This window comes from Osmerus eperlanus, chromosome 26 (assembly GCF_963692335.1).
Source record: "Osmerus eperlanus chromosome 26, fOsmEpe2.1, whole genome shotgun sequence".
NCBI classification, from domain to species: Eukaryota; Metazoa; Chordata; class Actinopteri; order Osmeriformes; family Osmeridae; genus Osmerus; species Osmerus eperlanus.
Window position 1 is genome coordinate 7357614 of NC_085043.1, and position 17683 is coordinate 7375296.

At 49.7% G+C, this 17683-nt stretch overlaps 3 protein-coding genes across 6 annotated transcripts; all 3 read left to right on the forward strand.

Moving 5' to 3' along the window:
* slc5a9 (solute carrier family 5 member 9) lies at window positions 1–3643 on the forward strand. 2 transcript variants are annotated; one of them, XM_062452719.1, is made up of 11 exons: window positions 1–108; window positions 222–382; window positions 993–1098; window positions 1181–1261; window positions 1341–1546; window positions 1641–1776; window positions 1880–1987; window positions 2126–2276; window positions 2455–2623; window positions 2724–2939; window positions 3071–3643. In XM_062452719.1, exons 1-11 carry the CDS (start codon window positions 102–104, stop codon window positions 3428–3430), a joined length of 1701 nt encoding a protein of 566 aa, XP_062308703.1. In that variant the 5' UTR covers window positions 1–101; the 3' UTR covers window positions 3431–3643. The 2 variants fall into 2 exon arrangements, with proteins under 2 accessions (XP_062308703.1, XP_062308702.1); XM_062452718.1 differs by having other exon boundaries at window positions 7–108; window positions 218–382.
* Window positions 3644–3779: 136 nt separating this feature from the next.
* Window positions 3780–7549, forward strand: ctns (cystinosin, lysosomal cystine transporter). Its single transcript, XM_062452725.1, has 10 exons — window positions 3780–4051; window positions 4170–4248; window positions 4352–4439; window positions 4781–4884; window positions 5066–5203; window positions 5541–5640; window positions 5882–6001; window positions 6133–6303; window positions 6532–6649; window positions 6929–7549. The coding sequence occupies exons 1-10, from the start codon at window positions 3991–3993 to the stop codon at window positions 7072–7074; spliced, it is 1125 nt and encodes a 374-aa protein (XP_062308709.1). The 5' UTR covers window positions 3780–3990; the 3' UTR covers window positions 7075–7549.
* Window positions 7550–7611: 62 nt separating this feature from the next.
* Window positions 7612–14448, forward strand: LOC134013001 (ran-binding protein 3-like). 3 transcript variants are annotated; one of them, XM_062452722.1, is made up of 17 exons: window positions 7612–7703; window positions 8705–8850; window positions 9452–9507; window positions 9648–9684; window positions 9759–9845; window positions 9983–10048; window positions 10196–10291; window positions 10383–10492; window positions 10627–10743; window positions 10868–10971; window positions 11263–11338; window positions 11715–11796; window positions 11893–12020; window positions 12144–12264; window positions 12372–12514; window positions 12641–12869; window positions 13178–14448. In XM_062452722.1, the coding sequence occupies exons 2-17, from the start codon at window positions 8835–8837 to the stop codon at window positions 13219–13221; spliced, it is 1512 nt and encodes a 503-aa protein (XP_062308706.1). In that variant the 5' UTR covers window positions 7612–7703; window positions 8705–8834; the 3' UTR covers window positions 13222–14448. The 3 variants fall into 3 exon arrangements, with proteins under 3 accessions (XP_062308706.1, XP_062308704.1, XP_062308705.1); XM_062452720.1 differs by lacking the exon at window positions 7612–7703 and adding an exon at window positions 7972–8588; XM_062452721.1 differs by lacking the exon at window positions 7612–7703 and adding an exon at window positions 7972–8588 and having other exon boundaries at window positions 12641–12859; window positions 13177–14448.
* Window positions 14449–17683: the final 3235 nt, after the last annotated feature.

Genomic DNA, 17683 nt, shown 5'->3' on the forward strand with positions numbered 1-17683 from the left:
ATCGGCGCGTCACTGATGTCCAGTAATGTGTGGGGCAGCGGCCTCTTCATCGGCCTGGCAGGCACGGGGGCGGTGGGGGGCATCGCCGTGGGCGCATTCGAATGGAACGTAAGTCACATGACCGCCAAACACTTCCTGGGCTACAAGTATCCACTGTAAGTCACATGACCTTGGCTGCTAATCTATTGGCTGGATGTGTGTGTGTCGCCCCCCCCAGGCAGTGTGGATGCTGGTGGCTCTGGGCTGGATCTTTGTTCCGGTGTACATCTCCTCAGGTGTGGTGACCATGCCAGAGTACCTCCGGAAGCGGTTCGGAGGCCAGCGCATCAGGATCTACATCAGCGTCCTCTCACTCATACTCTACATCTTCACCAAGATATCTGTGGGGCCGCACACACACACACTCACTCACACAGACACCCATGCCCAAATTCATACCCACACTCAACACACACACCGACACACAGACAGCCTCCCGTCTTATTGCTTCTGGAAGACTCCCAGTGTAATACTGAGAGTTGTATACGGTTGTTAGATGTGTTTACATGTATTCATTTAGCAGACGCTTTTATCCAAAGCGGCTTCCAAGAGAGAGCTTTGCAAAAGTGCATAGGTCAATGATCATAAACAACGAGACACAAAGCCCAAAACATTGCGGGTAGCCAAAACATGAAGCATACATTGTGGAAAGCAAATAAGTGCCAATGGGAGGAAACACAAGAGCATGTAGTTAAACAAGTTACAATTAAACAACATGAACCTCAAGAAGTGCAAGAGTGTACCTGGAGGAAAGCAAGCAACAATAACATAATTCACAGCGAGTACAAGAAGTTAAATCAGTTACAACTAACCAACAAGAGCAAGTCCCTCAATAAGAGTCATTGTGTTCCTGGAGGAAACTAACATCAGGTCCAGCAAGTCATTCCTAAGTACCGTCGTACTCGCAGTGTGGAGCAGTACCAGTACTGTTTGTTGCGTGTGTGTGTTGACAGACAGACATATTCTCCGGAGCCCTCTTCATCCAGATGTCTCTGGGCTGGGACCTCTACGTCTCCATCGTGGTGCTGCTCATAGTCACTGCTGTCTACACCATCGCAGGTAACCTCTCACCCTGACCCCCTGACCCTCCAACATCATCCCTGCTAACCTCTGACCTCTAACCCTGACCATTGACCTCCAGGGGGTCTGACAGCGGTGATCTACACGGATGCTTTCCAGACCGTCGTCATGGTGGTGGGAGCGGTCATCCTCATGTTCATAGGTGTGTGCGTGGCGAGGTCGAGTGTGTGTGATGGGGTTGTGTGTGTGTGTGACAGGGTTGTGTGTGTGTGTGTGTGTAGCGTTTGACAGGGTGGGCTGGTACGAGGGCTTGCTAGAGCAGTACCCGCTGGCAGTACCAGCCGTGACGGTTCCCAACACCACCTGCCACCTGCCGCGCCCAGATGCCTTCCACCTGTTCAGGGACGCCCGGACCGGAGACCTGCCCTGGCCCGGCCTGATACTGGGGCTCTCCGTGCTGGCCATCTGGGTCTGGTGCACGGACCAGGTACACACACACATGGACCAGAACCCCTGGAATCAAATACTGATGGTACTGGAGTGACCCCCCCCCCTCCCCCCCCCTCCTTCTCCTCCTCCAGGTGATAGTGCAGCGCTCCCTGTCTGCTAAGAGTCTGTCCCACGCCAAGGCGGGGTCGATCCTGGGGGGCTACCTGAAGGTCCTGCCCATGTTCTTTGTGGTGATGCCAGGCATGATCAGCCGAGCCCTGTTCCCTGGTGGGTCAACACTGCTCTCCACCTGTTTACCGCACCGCTGGGCTGGGGCGTCTAATGCGTGTGCATCTGTGGTGTGTGTGTGTGTGTGTGTGTGTGTGTGTAGATGAGGTGGGCTGTGTGGACCCAGAGGAGTGTTTAAGGATCTGTGGGGCCAGTGTAGGCTGTTCCAACATCGCCTACCCCAAACTGGTGGTGGAACTGATGCCTGTGGGTAAGACACACACACACACACTACCCCACACACACACTTCTACTACTACACTTTGTATGGATCTACTACACTAGTACTACATGTACTGGCTCTGGATCAACTTCTCTCCCCCCCCCCCCCCCCCCCCCCCCCCCCCAGGGCTGCGAGGGCTGATGATGGCGGTGATGATAGCAGCTCTGATGTCATCCCTGACCTCCATCTTCAACAGCAGCAGTACTCTGTTCACCATGGACATCTGGCAGCGTGCCCGCCCCCACGCCTCCCAGAACGAGCTCATGGTGGTGGGCAGGTGACCATACACACTACACACACACACACACACACAGACTCTAGTCCTCCTCCTGTCCTGTGTATTAGCTGTGTTGCATCATCATAGCCAGCTGTGTACTGATACAATATTTGTGTTTGGGTGTGTCTGTGTTTGTGTCCGTGTGCGTGTCCGGTGTGTGTACGTGTGTGTGCTGCAGGGTGTTCATCCTGTTCCTGGTGGTGCTTAGTATACTGTGGATCCCCATCATCCAGTCAGCCAATAGCGGACAGCTGTTTGATTACATCCAGGCCATCACCAGCTACCTGGCTCCGCCCATCACCACTGTCTTCTTGCTAGCCATCTTCTGGCCACGCGCCAACGAGCAGGTCACACACACACACACAGGGGCACACATACACTCATTCATGGGCACACACAGGGTAATGTAGACAATCTGTATGTGTGTGCATGTGTGTGTGTCTCCAGGGGGCGTTCTGGGGCTTGATGGCGGGCCTGGTGGTGGGTGCTGTCAGAATGGTGATGGAATTTGCATACAGCACGCCCTCCTGTGGTCAGGTGGACTCTCGCCCCGCCCTCCTCAGAGACGTACACTACCTGTACTTCGCTCTCATCCTATTGGCTTTCACAGCTCTGGTCATCGCCGCTGTCAGCCTCTGCACCCCGCCCATCCCAAAGGAGCATGTAAGGGTTGGGGAGAGGTACACACAGAGCACCTGTCAATGTCAGAAACAACTGTCCACATCTTCTGCTTTCCTTGTCTACCCCTCCTCTCTCTCTCTCTCTCTCTCTCCCTCTCCCTCCTCTCCCTCCAGCTCCATCGTCTGACATGGTGGAGCAGGCACAGCAGGGAGCCCAGGGTTGACCTCCCCAACCCCTGGTCCCCGTCCGAGCCCACGACCCCTGACCCCGACCCCAGGCCATCTTCAGAGGAGCCAGCGGCGGGCGAGGCGGAGAGCCGTGCGGAGGCACAGCGGTCGTGGTGGAGGCGGGCAGGCCTGTGGATGTGTGGCATGTCTGGGCAGGAGGCTCCACAGCTCCCCCTGGAGGAGAGGCTGGCTCTGGAGGACAAGCTGAGCAGCATTCAGGAGGTCCCTCTCTGGAGGAACGTCTGCAACACCAACGCTATCATCCTCTTAGCGGTTAACGTCTTCCTCTGGGGCTACTTTGCCTGACAAGACCTATCTTTAGCTAGCTGCTAAGCTCATTCTGCTCACCCTGAATATTTTGGTTTGTCACACTCCTGGTGCTCTTACGTTGACGAGCACCTTTGTCACTATTTTGAAAAAGTAATGTGTCACTGTAATTGTTTTTGGAAGCCCTGAAGGTATGGGCTGTATAAAAATCAATCATTGAATGCATTTAATAAAATGGAAAACTCTTGATCACTTGAAGCTGTGTCACGATTTTAATTTCGTTTTCGCAATCATTTCACCCAGGTAACTGATTTGAATACCACAGCTGGTTCGAATTCAGTTTCCTACGTGACTTTCTGCGCAGTCGCAAGTATCTCTGCTGACCAGGTCATATGACCAAGTGTCAGTTTACGGAAGTATTGAGAATCAAAACAATTTCAGCCGACGGTATTGTACAAGTTCTGCATTTTACGAACTATATGTCAGAAAAAGGGAATGTTTAATTACGGATGAAGTTAGTAGATCGGTTGTAGAATCATAGCGGTTAGCGATTTATTTTTTAAGAACAAAACTAGTTGTTTTTGTTCTAACCGCTTAAGATGCCACGGAGATGTCTTCTTCCGGTCGTTTCCCTTGCGTTAACACTGTGTGTTGCATTCGGTGAGTGATAAAAACATTTGTAACAGTTGGATAGTCTAGCTAGCTCAAGTTTAGTCTAGCGTTAGTTGACTTGCCACTATTAAACAGTCTGGTGGATTGTGGCATTTTCCTTCCACAGCCGAGAACGTGACTCTTACTGCTCCCGGTACCGTTGACCTCGAGGAGACAGCGTCAACTAACGTCACCATCACCGCCAGGTAGCTAATGTTAAAGCTGCCCACTGTGTTTACGGGAACGGAGCTGGTGCGTGACCAGTTTGAGCAGCTTGCTTTGTCTCACGTGTGTTCTCTGCCTTTACAGTTATTCTCTGAACGTGTCGGCCATCATCCTCTTTAACATCACCGATAGGTCTGCGAATGCCAGCTACATTCTGCAGCTTCCTGATCAGGTACTTAATTCCCCACTACTACTACTATTTCCAAACAACAAACAAAACAAACCCTCCTACCGCCAGTAATACCCTGCAGAGCCTATATCCATCTCTGCTATTACCATAGTAACCAGTAATGTCGGTAACAGCTGAAGTGTGGACTCATAGGATCCAGTAACATTTGAACTCACCCCTCAGTGTAAATGCAGACCACTAAATGGCTGACTGGATGACTAGCGAAGCGTTTGTTTCAGGGAAGTGCTGATGATACAACACAGAGGGGAAACTTGTTGATCTGCAGTCAAACACTGCGCCGATGAGCTATATGTTCCACTAGGTTTGTTTTGTTGTCTTTGCAGGTGGAGCTTCCTGCCAAATCTTCCAATGTCAACTTTCTGGTAGTAGCGAAGCACGTGGGTCAGGTGACGGCCTATCTCTATAGCAACAACACTGACATCGCCAGGTAATCAGACTTCCTTCTCACAGGGAAGGGTTGCATGTTGCATGGCCCAGCAGTAACGAGCCCTGTGATAGGCTTGTATTAGGCTCCTATTTAACAAGGATGATATTTTTCAACAAGCTTTAGTGAGTACCGCGATTCAGCCGTCCCTAACCAATCTCTCATTGTCACTCATGTCTTCCAGTTCCGTGACGAGGATCCGTTTCCTGGTTGTGCGCAGCAACTTCCTGTCCATCATTAACCAGGTGATTGGCTGGGTCTACTTTCTGGCCTGGTCCATCTCCTTCTACCCCCAGGTGGTGGAGAACTGGAGGAGGAAGAGGTGAGCACCCATGTACTTGTACACTGTTATACTGATACCATTAGATGCCATTACACTGTACTAATAGACTGTAATCCTCTTACACTGTTACAGTAAAACAATGTTACATTGTTACAGTTGGACACTGTTGCACTGTTAACAATAATGTTTTTCGATGAGCAGACGCTTTTATCCAAATTGACGTCGATGCAAAGTGCAACCGTAGTGCAAAACTGCAACCTTCTCCATCTTCAGTCAAATTCTGTGCAACTGAGCTATACCCATTCCACTGTTACAACAGGGCACTGTTACAATATAGTTTTTGTGTTTCTAAAGTGTGTGTGTGTGTGCACTGCAGTGTGGTGGGCTTAAACTTTGACTACGTGGCGCTGAACCTGACAGGGTTTATAGCGTACAGTGTCTTCAACGTGGGCCTCTTCTGGGTTCCTTACATGAAGGTACGTCCTCCATCACGCTGTTACCCAATCACACAATGCTACCCCGTGTTCACTAGCCAATCACACACCACCACACCAAGTTCACTAGCCAATCCCGTATCTTTAAATCGCTATCCGTCATGTCAAAAAAGCACAATTCTACATTTTTGTCCTTGTACCATTCCTTGTCGTTGTAGGAACTTCAGACTTGCTTAGGGTTGTTAGGTAAGGGACGTCTGTGACCTTTGAACTGTGTCCTCAGGAGGAGTTTGTGAAGGCGCACCCTAACGGGGTGAATCCTGTAGACTCCAACGACGTGTTCTTCAGTCTTCACGCCGTGCTGCTCACCCTGGTCTACGTGGGCCAGTGTGCCACATATGAGGTGAGACCACCCAAGTCCACTGAAGGCTCTATTGTACTTTTACTGAAGTGATCTACTCTATTCCGGGTGGCTCTATTTTGCTCTGCTCTAGTCTACTCTGCTTGAATCTAGTCGACTCTACCTTCTCCTAGAAAGGCGGGCAGAAAGTATCCAAAGTGGCGATAGGCTTGCTGGTGATTGGTTGGACGTTTGCCCTGATCACCCTCTTCGTGGCGTTAGCCAATAAGATCAGCTGGCTGGAGTACCTGTACTGCTTCTCCTACATCAAGCTGGGGGTCACTCTGGTCAAGTACATCCCACAGGTAGGGTCATCTCAGGGGTCAGACAGAGACAGATTACTGTGTCTTCAAGCCAGAGCATGTCGGGGTCACCCTGGTCAAGTACATCCCACAGGTAGGGTCAACTCAGGCGTCAGACAGAGACAGATTACTGTGTCTTCAAGCCACAGTATGTCGGGGTCACCCTGGTCAAGTACATCCCACAGGTCAAGGTAAATGTTTAAATTTGTGTGTGTGTGTGTGTGTTGTCAGGCCTACATGAACTACCAGAGGCAGAGTACGGAGGGCTGGAGTATAGGCAACGTCCTGCTGGACTTCACAGGAGGGAGCTTCAGCCTGCTGCAGATGTTCCTGGAGTCCTACAACAACAGTGAGGACCCCCCCCACACACACCACAGCATTTACACACACACACACACACATACCACAATACATACACATTACAGCACATACGTACACTTACACACACACCACGCCACATAAATGCACACGCACACACACACACACTGGAATAACACTATGTAGCACCTTAGGAAGTTTAACCCTATACGAAGCTTTGTCATATGGAGTCTAACCCTGCTCCTCCTCTTCCTCCTCCTGCTCATCCTCTTCCTTTCCCTGTTCCTCCTCTGCTTTGCTGAACTTCCAGATGAGTGGAAGATGATTTTTGGTGACCCCACTAAGTTTGGCCTGGGACTCTTCTCCATTTTATTTGATGTGATATTCATCATCCAACACTACTGTCTGTACAGACACAGCACACAGTACCAACCATTTGAAGGTACTGAGAACTAGTCATCAGTACTAGCCAGTACAAGACCAGGACTCAATGCCAGAACCAGCAAGTACTGGACCAGGACCACATTGTAGTATCAACTGGTAGTAGCCACAACCAGAACCAGAACCCAGTGCCAACTGGTACCGGACCAGACCAGGTCTAGACCCCGCTACCAGCTAATAGAAAACCAGGAACAGATCACAGTACCAGTGCATACCGGACCAGGACCACATTCCAGCACCATCTATGGTAGGGTCCTCTAGTCCAGAACCGCTGGGTGACATTCTGGTGAACACAGGTCTTTTTCTGCTGCTTACAGAACCTCTTAAAGAGCACTTTGATCAGGGTGTAGGGAATTATTAAGTTTGAATACCACTTAATCAATTGTTTGGACATAATATAATTTTCCTGTTTACATTTTCTGTTATCCTTGAATTGACAGAAGCCTTAATGTGTATTGTGCAAATAAAATGTCTTCCTTTTTCCGATCAATTGGATTTATTATCTTGATTTTTGCTATTTGAAAATAATTTGTCCATATAGTATGGTTGTGATGAACCCGGTCTTTCCCACCGGTTTCGCGCATGTCCAGCGCACAGTATTCTGGGTTAGTTCGAAAACAAAATGGCGGACCTGGCAAATGAAGGTAAGAAGCCGCTATGGGGCGATGATAAACAAACGGTATGAATGGTTGTCAGCGACTCGTGTATGCAGTCTGGACCGCGACGGTGCTCGCAGTTGGCGCACCGGAGCAGTCTGCTGCTCGGGGCTAAAAAGTGGTTTGAGGAAATGGCTAATTAGATTGTAGATCCCGGCCGTTGGTTGTACCGGGGGTTGGAGGGGGAGTAGGCAGACTGGACTGGAAAAAACGGAGAGGGGCGGGGCAGCTGTCTACAATGTGAAATGATGTAGCTAGATGGCTAGCAAAATATATGACTAACTAAGCTATTTTGACAGTTCGTCTACCAACTCCTTTGTTTACGTTAGGCTAACTGTATTACCCAAGAAGTACAACTAGCCAATCTGGGTCACATATCTAACGTACGCCAACGAATATTGTAGCTAAATGATGTCAATTTATGGCATGTGAGGGTGTTAGACGTTAGACATCATCTTCATGTTGTCGCTACCACCGCTCTGTCCCTTCATTGTTTAGTGTGAGCTAGAACGTGGACAGATAGCTTTAGGTGCCCAAGCCAATAGCTGTCCAGCGTTGAGGCAAGAGCCTACGGAGTTTTGGTCAGAGCAGCGTTGAAGCCTACTTCACCGGGCTACATGCATTGTTAATGTAACTATTGCATGTCTACCATTCCACACAGGCTTAACCTGTTCCATTTCTCCAGGCCCATTCAACTGCCGTGCCCTGTTCTAATATTTCCTGTGGGCCCGGGGTGTGTGTGGGAGAGAGAGAGAGAGAGAGAGAGAGAGAGAGAGAGAGAGAGAGAATCGACATGTGGGATCAGAGGTCCCACCAACCAGCCATAAGAGGCTTAGACACCTCACACGTCCAAATGAAAGTGAGGAGATTAATGTAGGTACAGACAGACGGGTCTTGTCACTACTGTTTTGTCAAGCGAGTACAGCAGTTCTTTCCTCTACACCTCTCATCTCCTCTACACTTCTCCTCCTCTCCTCTTCTCGCTACAGAGTAAGGTATGGTGTGAACGTCAGAGCTAAAGGAGAGAAGAAGCAGAGAAAAAGAGGGATTGGAGAGGAAGAGAGAGGAGGTCTAGGTTGTCCAGACTGGAGAGAAGGAACAGAAGTGGTGGCAGTGAGAATGGAGGACGACCAGGGTGAGTTAAGGAGAGATGGAGAGGGAAAGCTGGAGAAGTTAGGATATGGGATGCTGTGTGTCTTAACTAGCCTGTCCAGACCAGACCAGGTTGTGTCGTGTGTTCCCCAACTCCGTTCGAGAAGGTAAGGTAAGGTAAAGGTAGAATACTTAATTGTCATTGTATACAATACAACAACATTTAGACGATTGGTACATTGTAGCACAGGCTGCTGGCTCGTTCAGTCGGTAGATGTGGGTAGTCCTATAGGATAGTGTATCATGTTGCCTTGCTGTGTGTGCAGGGTGAAATTATAGAAAGTCACACATTCTGGCTCCATGGCTTCCTCGTGGCTCGTACTATTAATAGTCATCAAGGGCGAATTACAGCTGAACTTGTCTGTCTTTCTTTCTGCCTTTCTGCCCGCTTGCTTGCCTGTCTCTTTCCGTCGGTATGCCTGCCTGCCTGCCTGTCTGTCTTCCTGTCTGTCTGTCTTCCTGTCTGTCTGCCCGCCTGCCTGCCTGTCTTCTTGTCTCTGTCTGTATGTAGGCTATATTGTCTGTCTAACTCATCTTCCCAGCAGTCTTTCCCTCCCATACTGACCTTTCACCATGTGTTACAGAGAAGCCAGCCTTAACCCCACCTGTGTTCGTCTTCCAGAAAGACAAAGCCCAGAAGGTGAGACACAAACACCCTCTGTAAAACAGGCCACATCCTTAAAAGTCAACTTGATAACACTTGACTTCTGACCTTTGACTTCTGACTCTCTCTCTCTCTCTCTCTCACGCACGCATTCCCCCTCTTTCTATTTTTGATAGAGGCCAGCAGAGGGATGCAGTGCAGAGGATGGAGGAGGTGAGGATGAAAGGGGATGAGGATGGAGGGGATGAGGAGGAATACCCTGTATGTTCTAATGTGTGTGTGTCCAGACTCTACAAGAGATGACAGGAGTTACTGTCCGCCAGTCAAGAGGGAGAGGACCTTGTCTCTAAACCAGAACTCATCCTCACACTCAGGTGTGTGTGTGAGAGAGAGAGAAACACAGGGGCTTGTTGTGCTGACACGGTTTCATCTCTGCTGTCAGACGGGTTATGTATTCAAATCGGAACGATGTTCCTCTTTCTGTCTCTCTCTCTTCCTCTCGTTCTCTCAGAGGAGAAAACAGGAGGATTTCGCCTGAAGCCTCCTACTCTGATCCATGGCCAGGCACCCAGTGCAGGTAGGTCTCCCCTCTCTTCCCTTGTCTCCTCCCTCTCTCCTCTCTCCTTCTTCCTCCTCCTCTCTGCCCTGCTGACTGTGTGCTGGCAGACAGGATGTGTTTGACAGTGTGTTTGTTCTGAGCATGCGTGTGTGTGTTTTGGTGCAGGTGTTCCCAGCCAGAAGCCCAAGGAGGAGCACCATCGTAGTGTCCTCCGACCAGCAGTCCTACAGGCCCCCACCAGCACCACGCTACCACACACAGGTACGCAAACACACACACAGGTGCGCACACACACACAGTTGTGTGCAGATACACACACGGGGTTCACACGTGTGTGCCGGTGTTCTTGCAGGTGTGAACAGCGGGACCAACGGTGTGAACTGCTCATCGGAAACCCCCGCCGTCTCCCACGGCGACACCGACGACCACGCCTGCAGCACGGACGACACGCACGTGTCCCGGGTGACTGACTACCGCCGCGCACACCGCACAAACACGGCTGACGTCTTCGCTCCTGGATTTAGCTGACATCCATCTCCTTTTCTCACTTCTCCTCTCCCCATCTCTCCTGTCCTCTCCTCTGCTCCCCCTGACAGGAGTGTAAGAGCAGGAGTGAGAGCCAGAGAGGGAGAGGAGGGAGGGTGGAGAGGAAGGAGAGGAAGGAGCCCCCTGCGGAGTTTGTGTTTGGACAGAACGTTAAGGACAGAGCCAAGGTCTGTCAGGCACCTCGGCCCCCCCTGCCTGCAGGGATGAGATCTCATCTCGCTGGTTTGATGTCCAGCATGTGTGTATGTGCGTGTGTCCACGTGACTGTGTTGTGTGTGTGTGTGTGTGTAGGTGGACGACTGCAGCGAGTCATCAGACAGTAAAGACAGTGGTGTGTCAGCAGACCCTCCTCCAGGAGAGACAAACTACTTCCTGCAGTACATCAGCACTCCCAGGTCAGATGAACACCAGTACAGACCAGTATTAACCAGTTGAAACCAGTACAGACCAGTATTAACCAGTTGAAACCAGTACAGACCAGTATTAACCAGTAGAAACTAGTACAGACCAGTACACACCCGTAAAAACCCAGTAGAACTACAAAAACACTGAGAAACACATCGTACACCAGTGCAAACCGGTGGAACCCAGCCGAAAACAGTAGACTTGGGTAGAACCCAGTAGAGATGAGTGGAGACCCAGTAGACTCGGGTAGAGTGTGTAACAATGCCTCCTGTGCTCCCCAGCTCCCAGACTGCCGCCCCCGACTCAGACTCTTCGGCCAAGTTCGTGTTTGGGCAGAACATGTCGGACCGGGTCCTGGTGAGGACACCTGCTTGTCCTCTCTGGTTTTGTTCACTTCAGATTTGGTCTGTCTGGCTAGCTGAATGACTGGCTGGCTGGCTAGGGAGTCAGGTGGCTGAGCGGTGAGGGAATCGAGCTAGTAATCCGAAGGTTGCCAGTTCGATTCCCGGTCATGCAAACTGACGTTGTGTCCTTGGGCAAGGCACTTCACCCTACTTGCCTCGGGGGAATGTCCCTGTACTTACTGTAAGTCGCTCTGGATAAGAGCGTCTGCTAAATGACTAAATGTAAATGACAGTCAGAAAGACAGTGACAGTAGTGGTGTGGCAGAGTGACATGTTTGTCAACATGTGCGTTTCTACGTGTGTGTCTTGTTGGTGTGCCGTCTCTCCAGAGCCCTCCAGCAGAGGGCAGCACGGAGCCGCTTGGCCCCGCCCCCGGACAGCCCCGCCCTCCAGAGCGCAGCATAGAGAAAGGTGGGTGGTGGTCTTGGTGGTGGTGCTGTGGCAATGTTGAAGGATTTCATTGTGATACGAATAGTGGTGACGTTGCGTTGACGTCATTCCCCTCAGAGCCCAGTGCGGCGGTGGAGTCGCTGGAGGCTTCCGCGGCGGCCTACACCAAGGCCACGGCACGCCACTGCCTGCTGGAGAAGGTGGAGGTGATCACGGGAGAGGAGGCGGAGAGCAACGTGCTGCAGGTGTGGAGGGGGGGGGGGGGCGAGACGGCTAGACGGGTTGCTAGGGTGACCTGAGGCAGTCAGTGCTTCGAGACCGGTACTTATGATGTGAGTTAATCTGTGTGTGCGTGTGTGCACTTGCAGATCCAGTGTAAGCTGTTTGTGTTTGACAAGCTGTCCCAGTCATGGGTGGAACGAGGCAGAGGGCTGCTCAGGCTCAACGACATGGCCTCCACGGACGACGGGTCTCTGCAGTCCAGGCTGGGTGAGTGTAAGAGTGGCACGTGGCTCGGTAATAGATGGGGCGTTTATCGTTTTTGCTTCTTTTGTAATGCCTGTCTATGCACACCCGTGTGTGTGTGTGTGTGTCAGTGATGCGGACCCAGGGCAGCTTGCGCCTCATCCTGAACACCAAGCTGTGGGCCCAGATGCAGACAGAGAAGGCCGGAGAGAAGAGCCTCCGTATCACAGCCATGGACACGGAGGACCAGGGCCTGAAGGTGTTCCTCATAGCGGTAAGCACTGACCCGGGCTAACTAGCCTAGTCTAGCTGACCCAGGCTAACTAACCCATGCTAGCTAGGCTACGCTACTTAACCTATGTTAACTGCCCCAGGCTAACTGTGGTGTCTGTGTCCCTAGGCCAGTTCTAAGGACACAGGCCAGCTGTACGCCGCACTGCATCACCGTATACTGGCCCTCCGGAACCGCTCGGAACAGGACCCGGAGCCCCGCCCACCCCTGCCCCCTGGCCACGCCCCTCAGTCCAATGAGGATGACAGCGACGAGGACCGTGCCCTCAACCACGCCCCTGCTGCCACGACGACAGGCGCCGCCCCTAATGCCACGGAGACGGGCCCTTCCGCCGGTGGTGAGAGAACTTCCTGTGTTTCCAGCGCCATCAAAATAGGTCTAGAGCTATGAACTAGCTGGTACTCACTCCTCCTCTCCCCTCCCCACCTCTCCTCTCCCCACCTCTCCTCTCCTCTCCCCACCTCTCCTCTCCTCTCCCCACCTCTCCTCTCCCCACCTCTCCTCTCCCCACCTCTCCCCTCCCCTCCCCACCTCTCCCCTCACCACCTCTCCCCTCACCACCTCTCCTCTCCCCACCTCTCCTCTCCCCACCTCTCCTCTCCCCACCTCTCCTCTCCCCACCTCTCCTCTCCTCATCTTCTCCAGGTCTGTCTGAGGGAGCTGTGCCCCAGACCAGTGGCAGTTCGTAGCGCCAGCCCCCCCCCCACACCCGCTTTTGTGCTACAATAGCCAGGACCCCTTCAGGCATCTGTGTGGACACCTAGATCAGGGTCTTGAAGGGGTCCTTACGGGGGTAGCACAGGCGGTCCCAAGACGGCCTGGATTCACCTCCCTGACCCCCGACAGGGCTTCTGTCACAAACACTAATGCTGCCATGTTTATAAGAGCTACAGCCCAGGATCAGGTGGGGTCTACGTGCACACACAAGTACACGCACACACTAAAATGCACAAAAACACGCACACACACATTCAAACGCACACAGGTACACAAAAACACACATACGAACACACACATTCTACTACTGTAGATGGTTAACTCATCTAACTCTGCAGATATCTCTAATATCAGCCATATCTCTAGAGATATCCTTGACATCTCAAGATATATCTCACTTGTTTCTAATGTATTTGTCATATCTCTGGAAATATATCTAATATTACTGTATTATCCCTATCTTTATTTCTTTTCCACTTTCCAGATATATCTTTAGATACTCACATTTCTTTTATCTCTAGTATCTGAGATACCTGTTGTCTTGGTTACATATCTAAGATATTGTATAAAGGTGTACTGCTTTCATGTTCTACAAGCCTTTGATGTGAAAATTTGTATTTTTGACTACATAAAAACATACGAAGAAAAAGTTCCAAAAAAAGTACTTAGACACATTGTTGTTTAAAATGTATAAATCCTATAATATGTATATTATTGAACGAGAAGCCTTTTCAGTGTAGAAAAAAATACAAAATATCCAAATTTTCCTTATTTTGTACTCTTCACTTAAGACAGTAGAATCTTCAATGTTGACTGTTTTGTCTAGTGTTCCATTCTAGACAGTAGAATCTTCAGTGTTAATTGTTGGTCTTTATTGTTCCATGTTTTTGCTATTATGTTCTGTCTGGGCTGATGTAGCAAACATGTAGGAAGACATACGTGTTTAGATGACATACATGTGCCAGGAACAGTCCTCATTGTGAATGTATGATCTCCTATGGAGCCTCAGTGCTCTCCAGCACTTTCCCTTCACTGTCTGTGCGACTGTGATAATACTAGAACTGTTCTCCCATCAATATGAATTTAATATGAGCAAATGCTGGGGCTGGATCTAGAGTTAGGTATTGTTAACTAGTCATAATCCAATTCTATGTAGAAAAAAAAAAGAATCTTATGTAGACCAACAGTCAATAGACTAATGGACCCAAATCAGAGATCGAGACTTAGCACAGATACGGGCTACCTAAACTGGATTATGACTCGCTAACAAATCCTCCAGGCCTGGACCCAGGCCCATTAGCCCAGACCCAGGCCCATTAGCCCAGACCCAGGCCCATTAGCCCAGGCCTGGACCTAGGCCCATTAGCCCAGGCCCATTAGCCCAGACCCAGGCCCATTAGCCCAGGCCTGGACCCAGGCCCATTAGCCCAGGACCGCGACCCAGGCCCATTAGCCCAGGCCTGGACCCAGGACCATTAGCCCAGGCCTGGACCTAAGCCCATTAGCCCAGACCTGGACCTAAGCCCATTAGCCCAGACCTAGGCCCATTAGCCCAGACCCAGGCCCATTAGCCCAGGGCCGCGACCCAGGCCCATTAGCCCAGACCTAGGCCCATTAGCCCAGGACTGCGACCCAGGCCCATTAGCCCAGGCCTGGACCCAGGCCCATTAGCCCAGGACCGCGACCCAGGCCCAGAAACAAGCCTGACCCAGAAATACTAGCTCCAAGGAGGAAACATAGTGAGGCTAGGCTAGGAATACTAGCCGTCTTGGCTAGGGAATGCCAGCTGATGTGGCTAGGAATGCTAGCTGTTGTTGCAAGGAATGCTACCTGAAATGGCAGGCTTCTCTTTGATGGTATTGGCTATAGTAGCTAGCAGATTATGGCTAGTCAATGGTTGCTAATTAAATGGGTAGCAAGGCTAAGGTTGCAGAGGGATACGTAGGGTAACAGAGTGTGGAAATAACATTTCTAGAATTCCTTATGTAGCAAGCTCCAGCACAGAGATATTACCAGGTCAAACTACCATTGTTGTTTTTCTTTCAACTTTAGTATAAAATGACAAGAAAACATACACAAAAAATTACATCTAAATAAAAAATAATCAAAACCACTTGTTACAAAAGAGTTGATGCAAACATGTATTGACTGTACTTCAGAAATACAATAAAATCTTTAACAGAAACTGAGATCTTAATTTTCTGTATGATGCATGGCACTTTTTTTATTATTTCAATCTAGGATGCCATCCACTACTCGCTTTGTGCAGACTACACACTTTCATGGCACACCACATGAAGGCGCTAGCTTGATTGTTAAGGCCCGGCATATTCTAAATGAGTCTTTATAGTTTATGATGTGGCTCCACATAGACTCATTGTTAGAGCTATATCTTCTAATTTCATCCAAAACACACATACTAACCCCTTTGGTAATTTCATCCAAAACACACATACTAACCCCTTTGGTAATTTCATCCAAACCACACATGCTAACCCCTTTGATAATTTACTTTTTGATCTCAGGCAAAGATATCAGAAAGCTCTCTTTATAATCTCATTCTATGGTGGGGATGGTGTGCTGCTGACCTCGACGGGGGACGTCCTGGTTATCGACCGGAAAAGGGTGGAGTGTAATCTCCGGGTCGGGGAGGAGATCTTGACCCAAGCGGAGGAGTTCAAGTATCTCGGGGTCTTGTTCACGAGTGAGGGAAGAATGGAGCGCGAGATCGACAGGCGGATCGGTGCGGCGTCCGCAGTGATGCCGCACCGATCCGGCTAGTTGTATTCTGTGTGTTATTTTGACTATTTTGGTTTTTGGAGTGGTATTTTTTTAGTAAAGTTTTAACATTGGAGTGAATCTGTGTTGCACAGTAAACCTGTACTAAAAAGAGACACTTTTACATAGCTTCAGTGTTCCTGTGCATGCATGGGAGACTCTGACAGAACGCCTTCTCTGTAGCATTCCATCCAGTCCAGAACCCGGGGTCCTGAAGTTTCGACTTTTACGATACTCAAACGATGAGATGTTAATATACCTCTCTGATCTAACGAGTCTGACTAGCTGTCGTGACCTCTCAGGTGGGCTTTGGCTACGATGGAGAGCTGGAGAGAAGGGTTGTTCTGCTAGGTTCTCCTGTCTCTGCACAGGAACTGCAGCTCTTTTGCAGTGATCGTTAAGCAGCCCAATGACGAATCATGCTCAGAATTATATTGGCCCATGCTAAACCCCTTCAAGTTTCATACAAGTCGGGCTGGTAGTTTTTGCGTAATCCTGTTCACACACATACAGACCGACATTCAAACACACACACGGGAGAGAAAACATTACCTTCCGCCCCTGCAACGGTTTTGTCTGGGGGTTTTTAAACCCCAAAAAGTCCTACACAGCTGACTTACTCTTCCTTTTTGGGACTGAGGCCATTGTACAACAGGTCAAGGTACAGCGTAGCGTTAGCATGTCAAGTTGATGCCTTCTCTGCTGAGTGCAGACTGCTTTGCTCTCGCGAGTCACGTGACCTGTCATCTCATGTTCGAACCACTGAGCTAAAACTAACAGTGAGTTGTTGCTGTTCACCATCACTCCCCTGTTTGTGAAACACACCTGGCAATCGTTGGTGTTGATTGGCAAAGGGGATCACATGACCAATACCACCTATCGAGATAAATGAGATCTAATGCAACAAATACCAAGTTACAAAAACTGTTACCAGATCTAGCTAGCATTGCGTTTCAAAACTGACTGCTCGTTTTAGATCTGTGGGTGCTTTCAAAACTGATTGGCTTGATACTGGGGCCCATCCAGTTGGGAAAGCACTTATAGATCTAAAACATACAGTCAGTTTGGAGCATGGGGTTCCCCATAGACTCAATGTTAGAGCTAGATCTGCTAACTGTTTCTATTCTGGGGATTGTTGCATTAGATTTCATTCATGTGGATTGGTGGTATTGGTCATGACATCTGAATGCCAATCAACACCAACAATTGCCAAGTGTGTGTCACAAATGAGTGCGTGTTTATGAGAAAGTGTGACTGTCCAAATCCAAGTGGATGGTCTTAATGCTCTGACCCATCCAGTTGGGAATGCACTTATAGATCTAAAACATGCAGTCAGTTTTGAGGACTTGGTTCCCCATAGACTCAATGTTAGAGCTAGATCTGCTAACTGTTTTGGTCATGTGATCTGAATGCCAATCAAGACCAACGATTGTCAGGTGTATTTCACAACTGAGTGACTAATTATGAGCAAGTGTGACTTTCCACATCCTCATTTGGGGTGGGAGGGATAGCTCAGTGGTTAGAGTGTACGACTGTGTTGTAAAAGGTTGGAGGTTCATATCCCCCAAGGTGCTGTTGAACCGTTGTCTTTAAAGTGGGCTTTTCGTAAAGATATATTTTAATTCTGAAGGAAAGTCCCTGGTAGCCTACTGGATA

Bases quoted from the DNA above. Each gene is read 5' to 3' on its own strand.
- ctns (XM_062452725.1), top strand. From the start codon at position 3,991: ATGCCACGGAGATGTCTTCTTCCGGTCGTTTCCCTTGCGTTAACACTG. The intron at 4,249-4,351 runs GTAGCTAATGTT...CTGCCTTTACAG, and splicing joins AACGTCACCATCACCGCCAG to TTATTCTCTGAACGTGTCGG. The intron at 4,885-5,065 runs GTAATCAGACTT...CATGTCTTCCAG, and splicing joins AACAACACTGACATCGCCAG to TTCCGTGACGAGGATCCGTT.
- slc5a9 (XM_062452718.1), top strand. From the start codon at position 16: ATGTCCAGTAATGTGTGGGGCAGCGGCCTCTTCATCGGCCTGGCAGGC. The intron at 2,277-2,454 runs GTGACCATACAC...TGTGTGCTGCAG, and splicing joins GAGCTCATGGTGGTGGGCAG to GGTGTTCATCCTGTTCCTGG. The intron at 2,940-3,070 runs GTAAGGGTTGGG...CTCTCCCTCCAG, and splicing joins CGCCCATCCCAAAGGAGCAT to CTCCATCGTCTGACATGGTG.
- LOC134013001 (XM_062452720.1), top strand. From the start codon at position 8,509: ATGTGGGATCAGAGGTCCCACCAACCAGCCATAAGAGGCTTAGACACC. The intron at 10,049-10,195 runs GTAGGTCTCCCC...GTTTTGGTGCAG, and splicing joins TGGCCAGGCACCCAGTGCAG to GTGTTCCCAGCCAGAAGCCC. The intron at 10,493-10,626 runs GTGACTGACTAC...TCCCCCTGACAG, and splicing joins ACGACACGCACGTGTCCCGG to GAGTGTAAGAGCAGGAGTGA.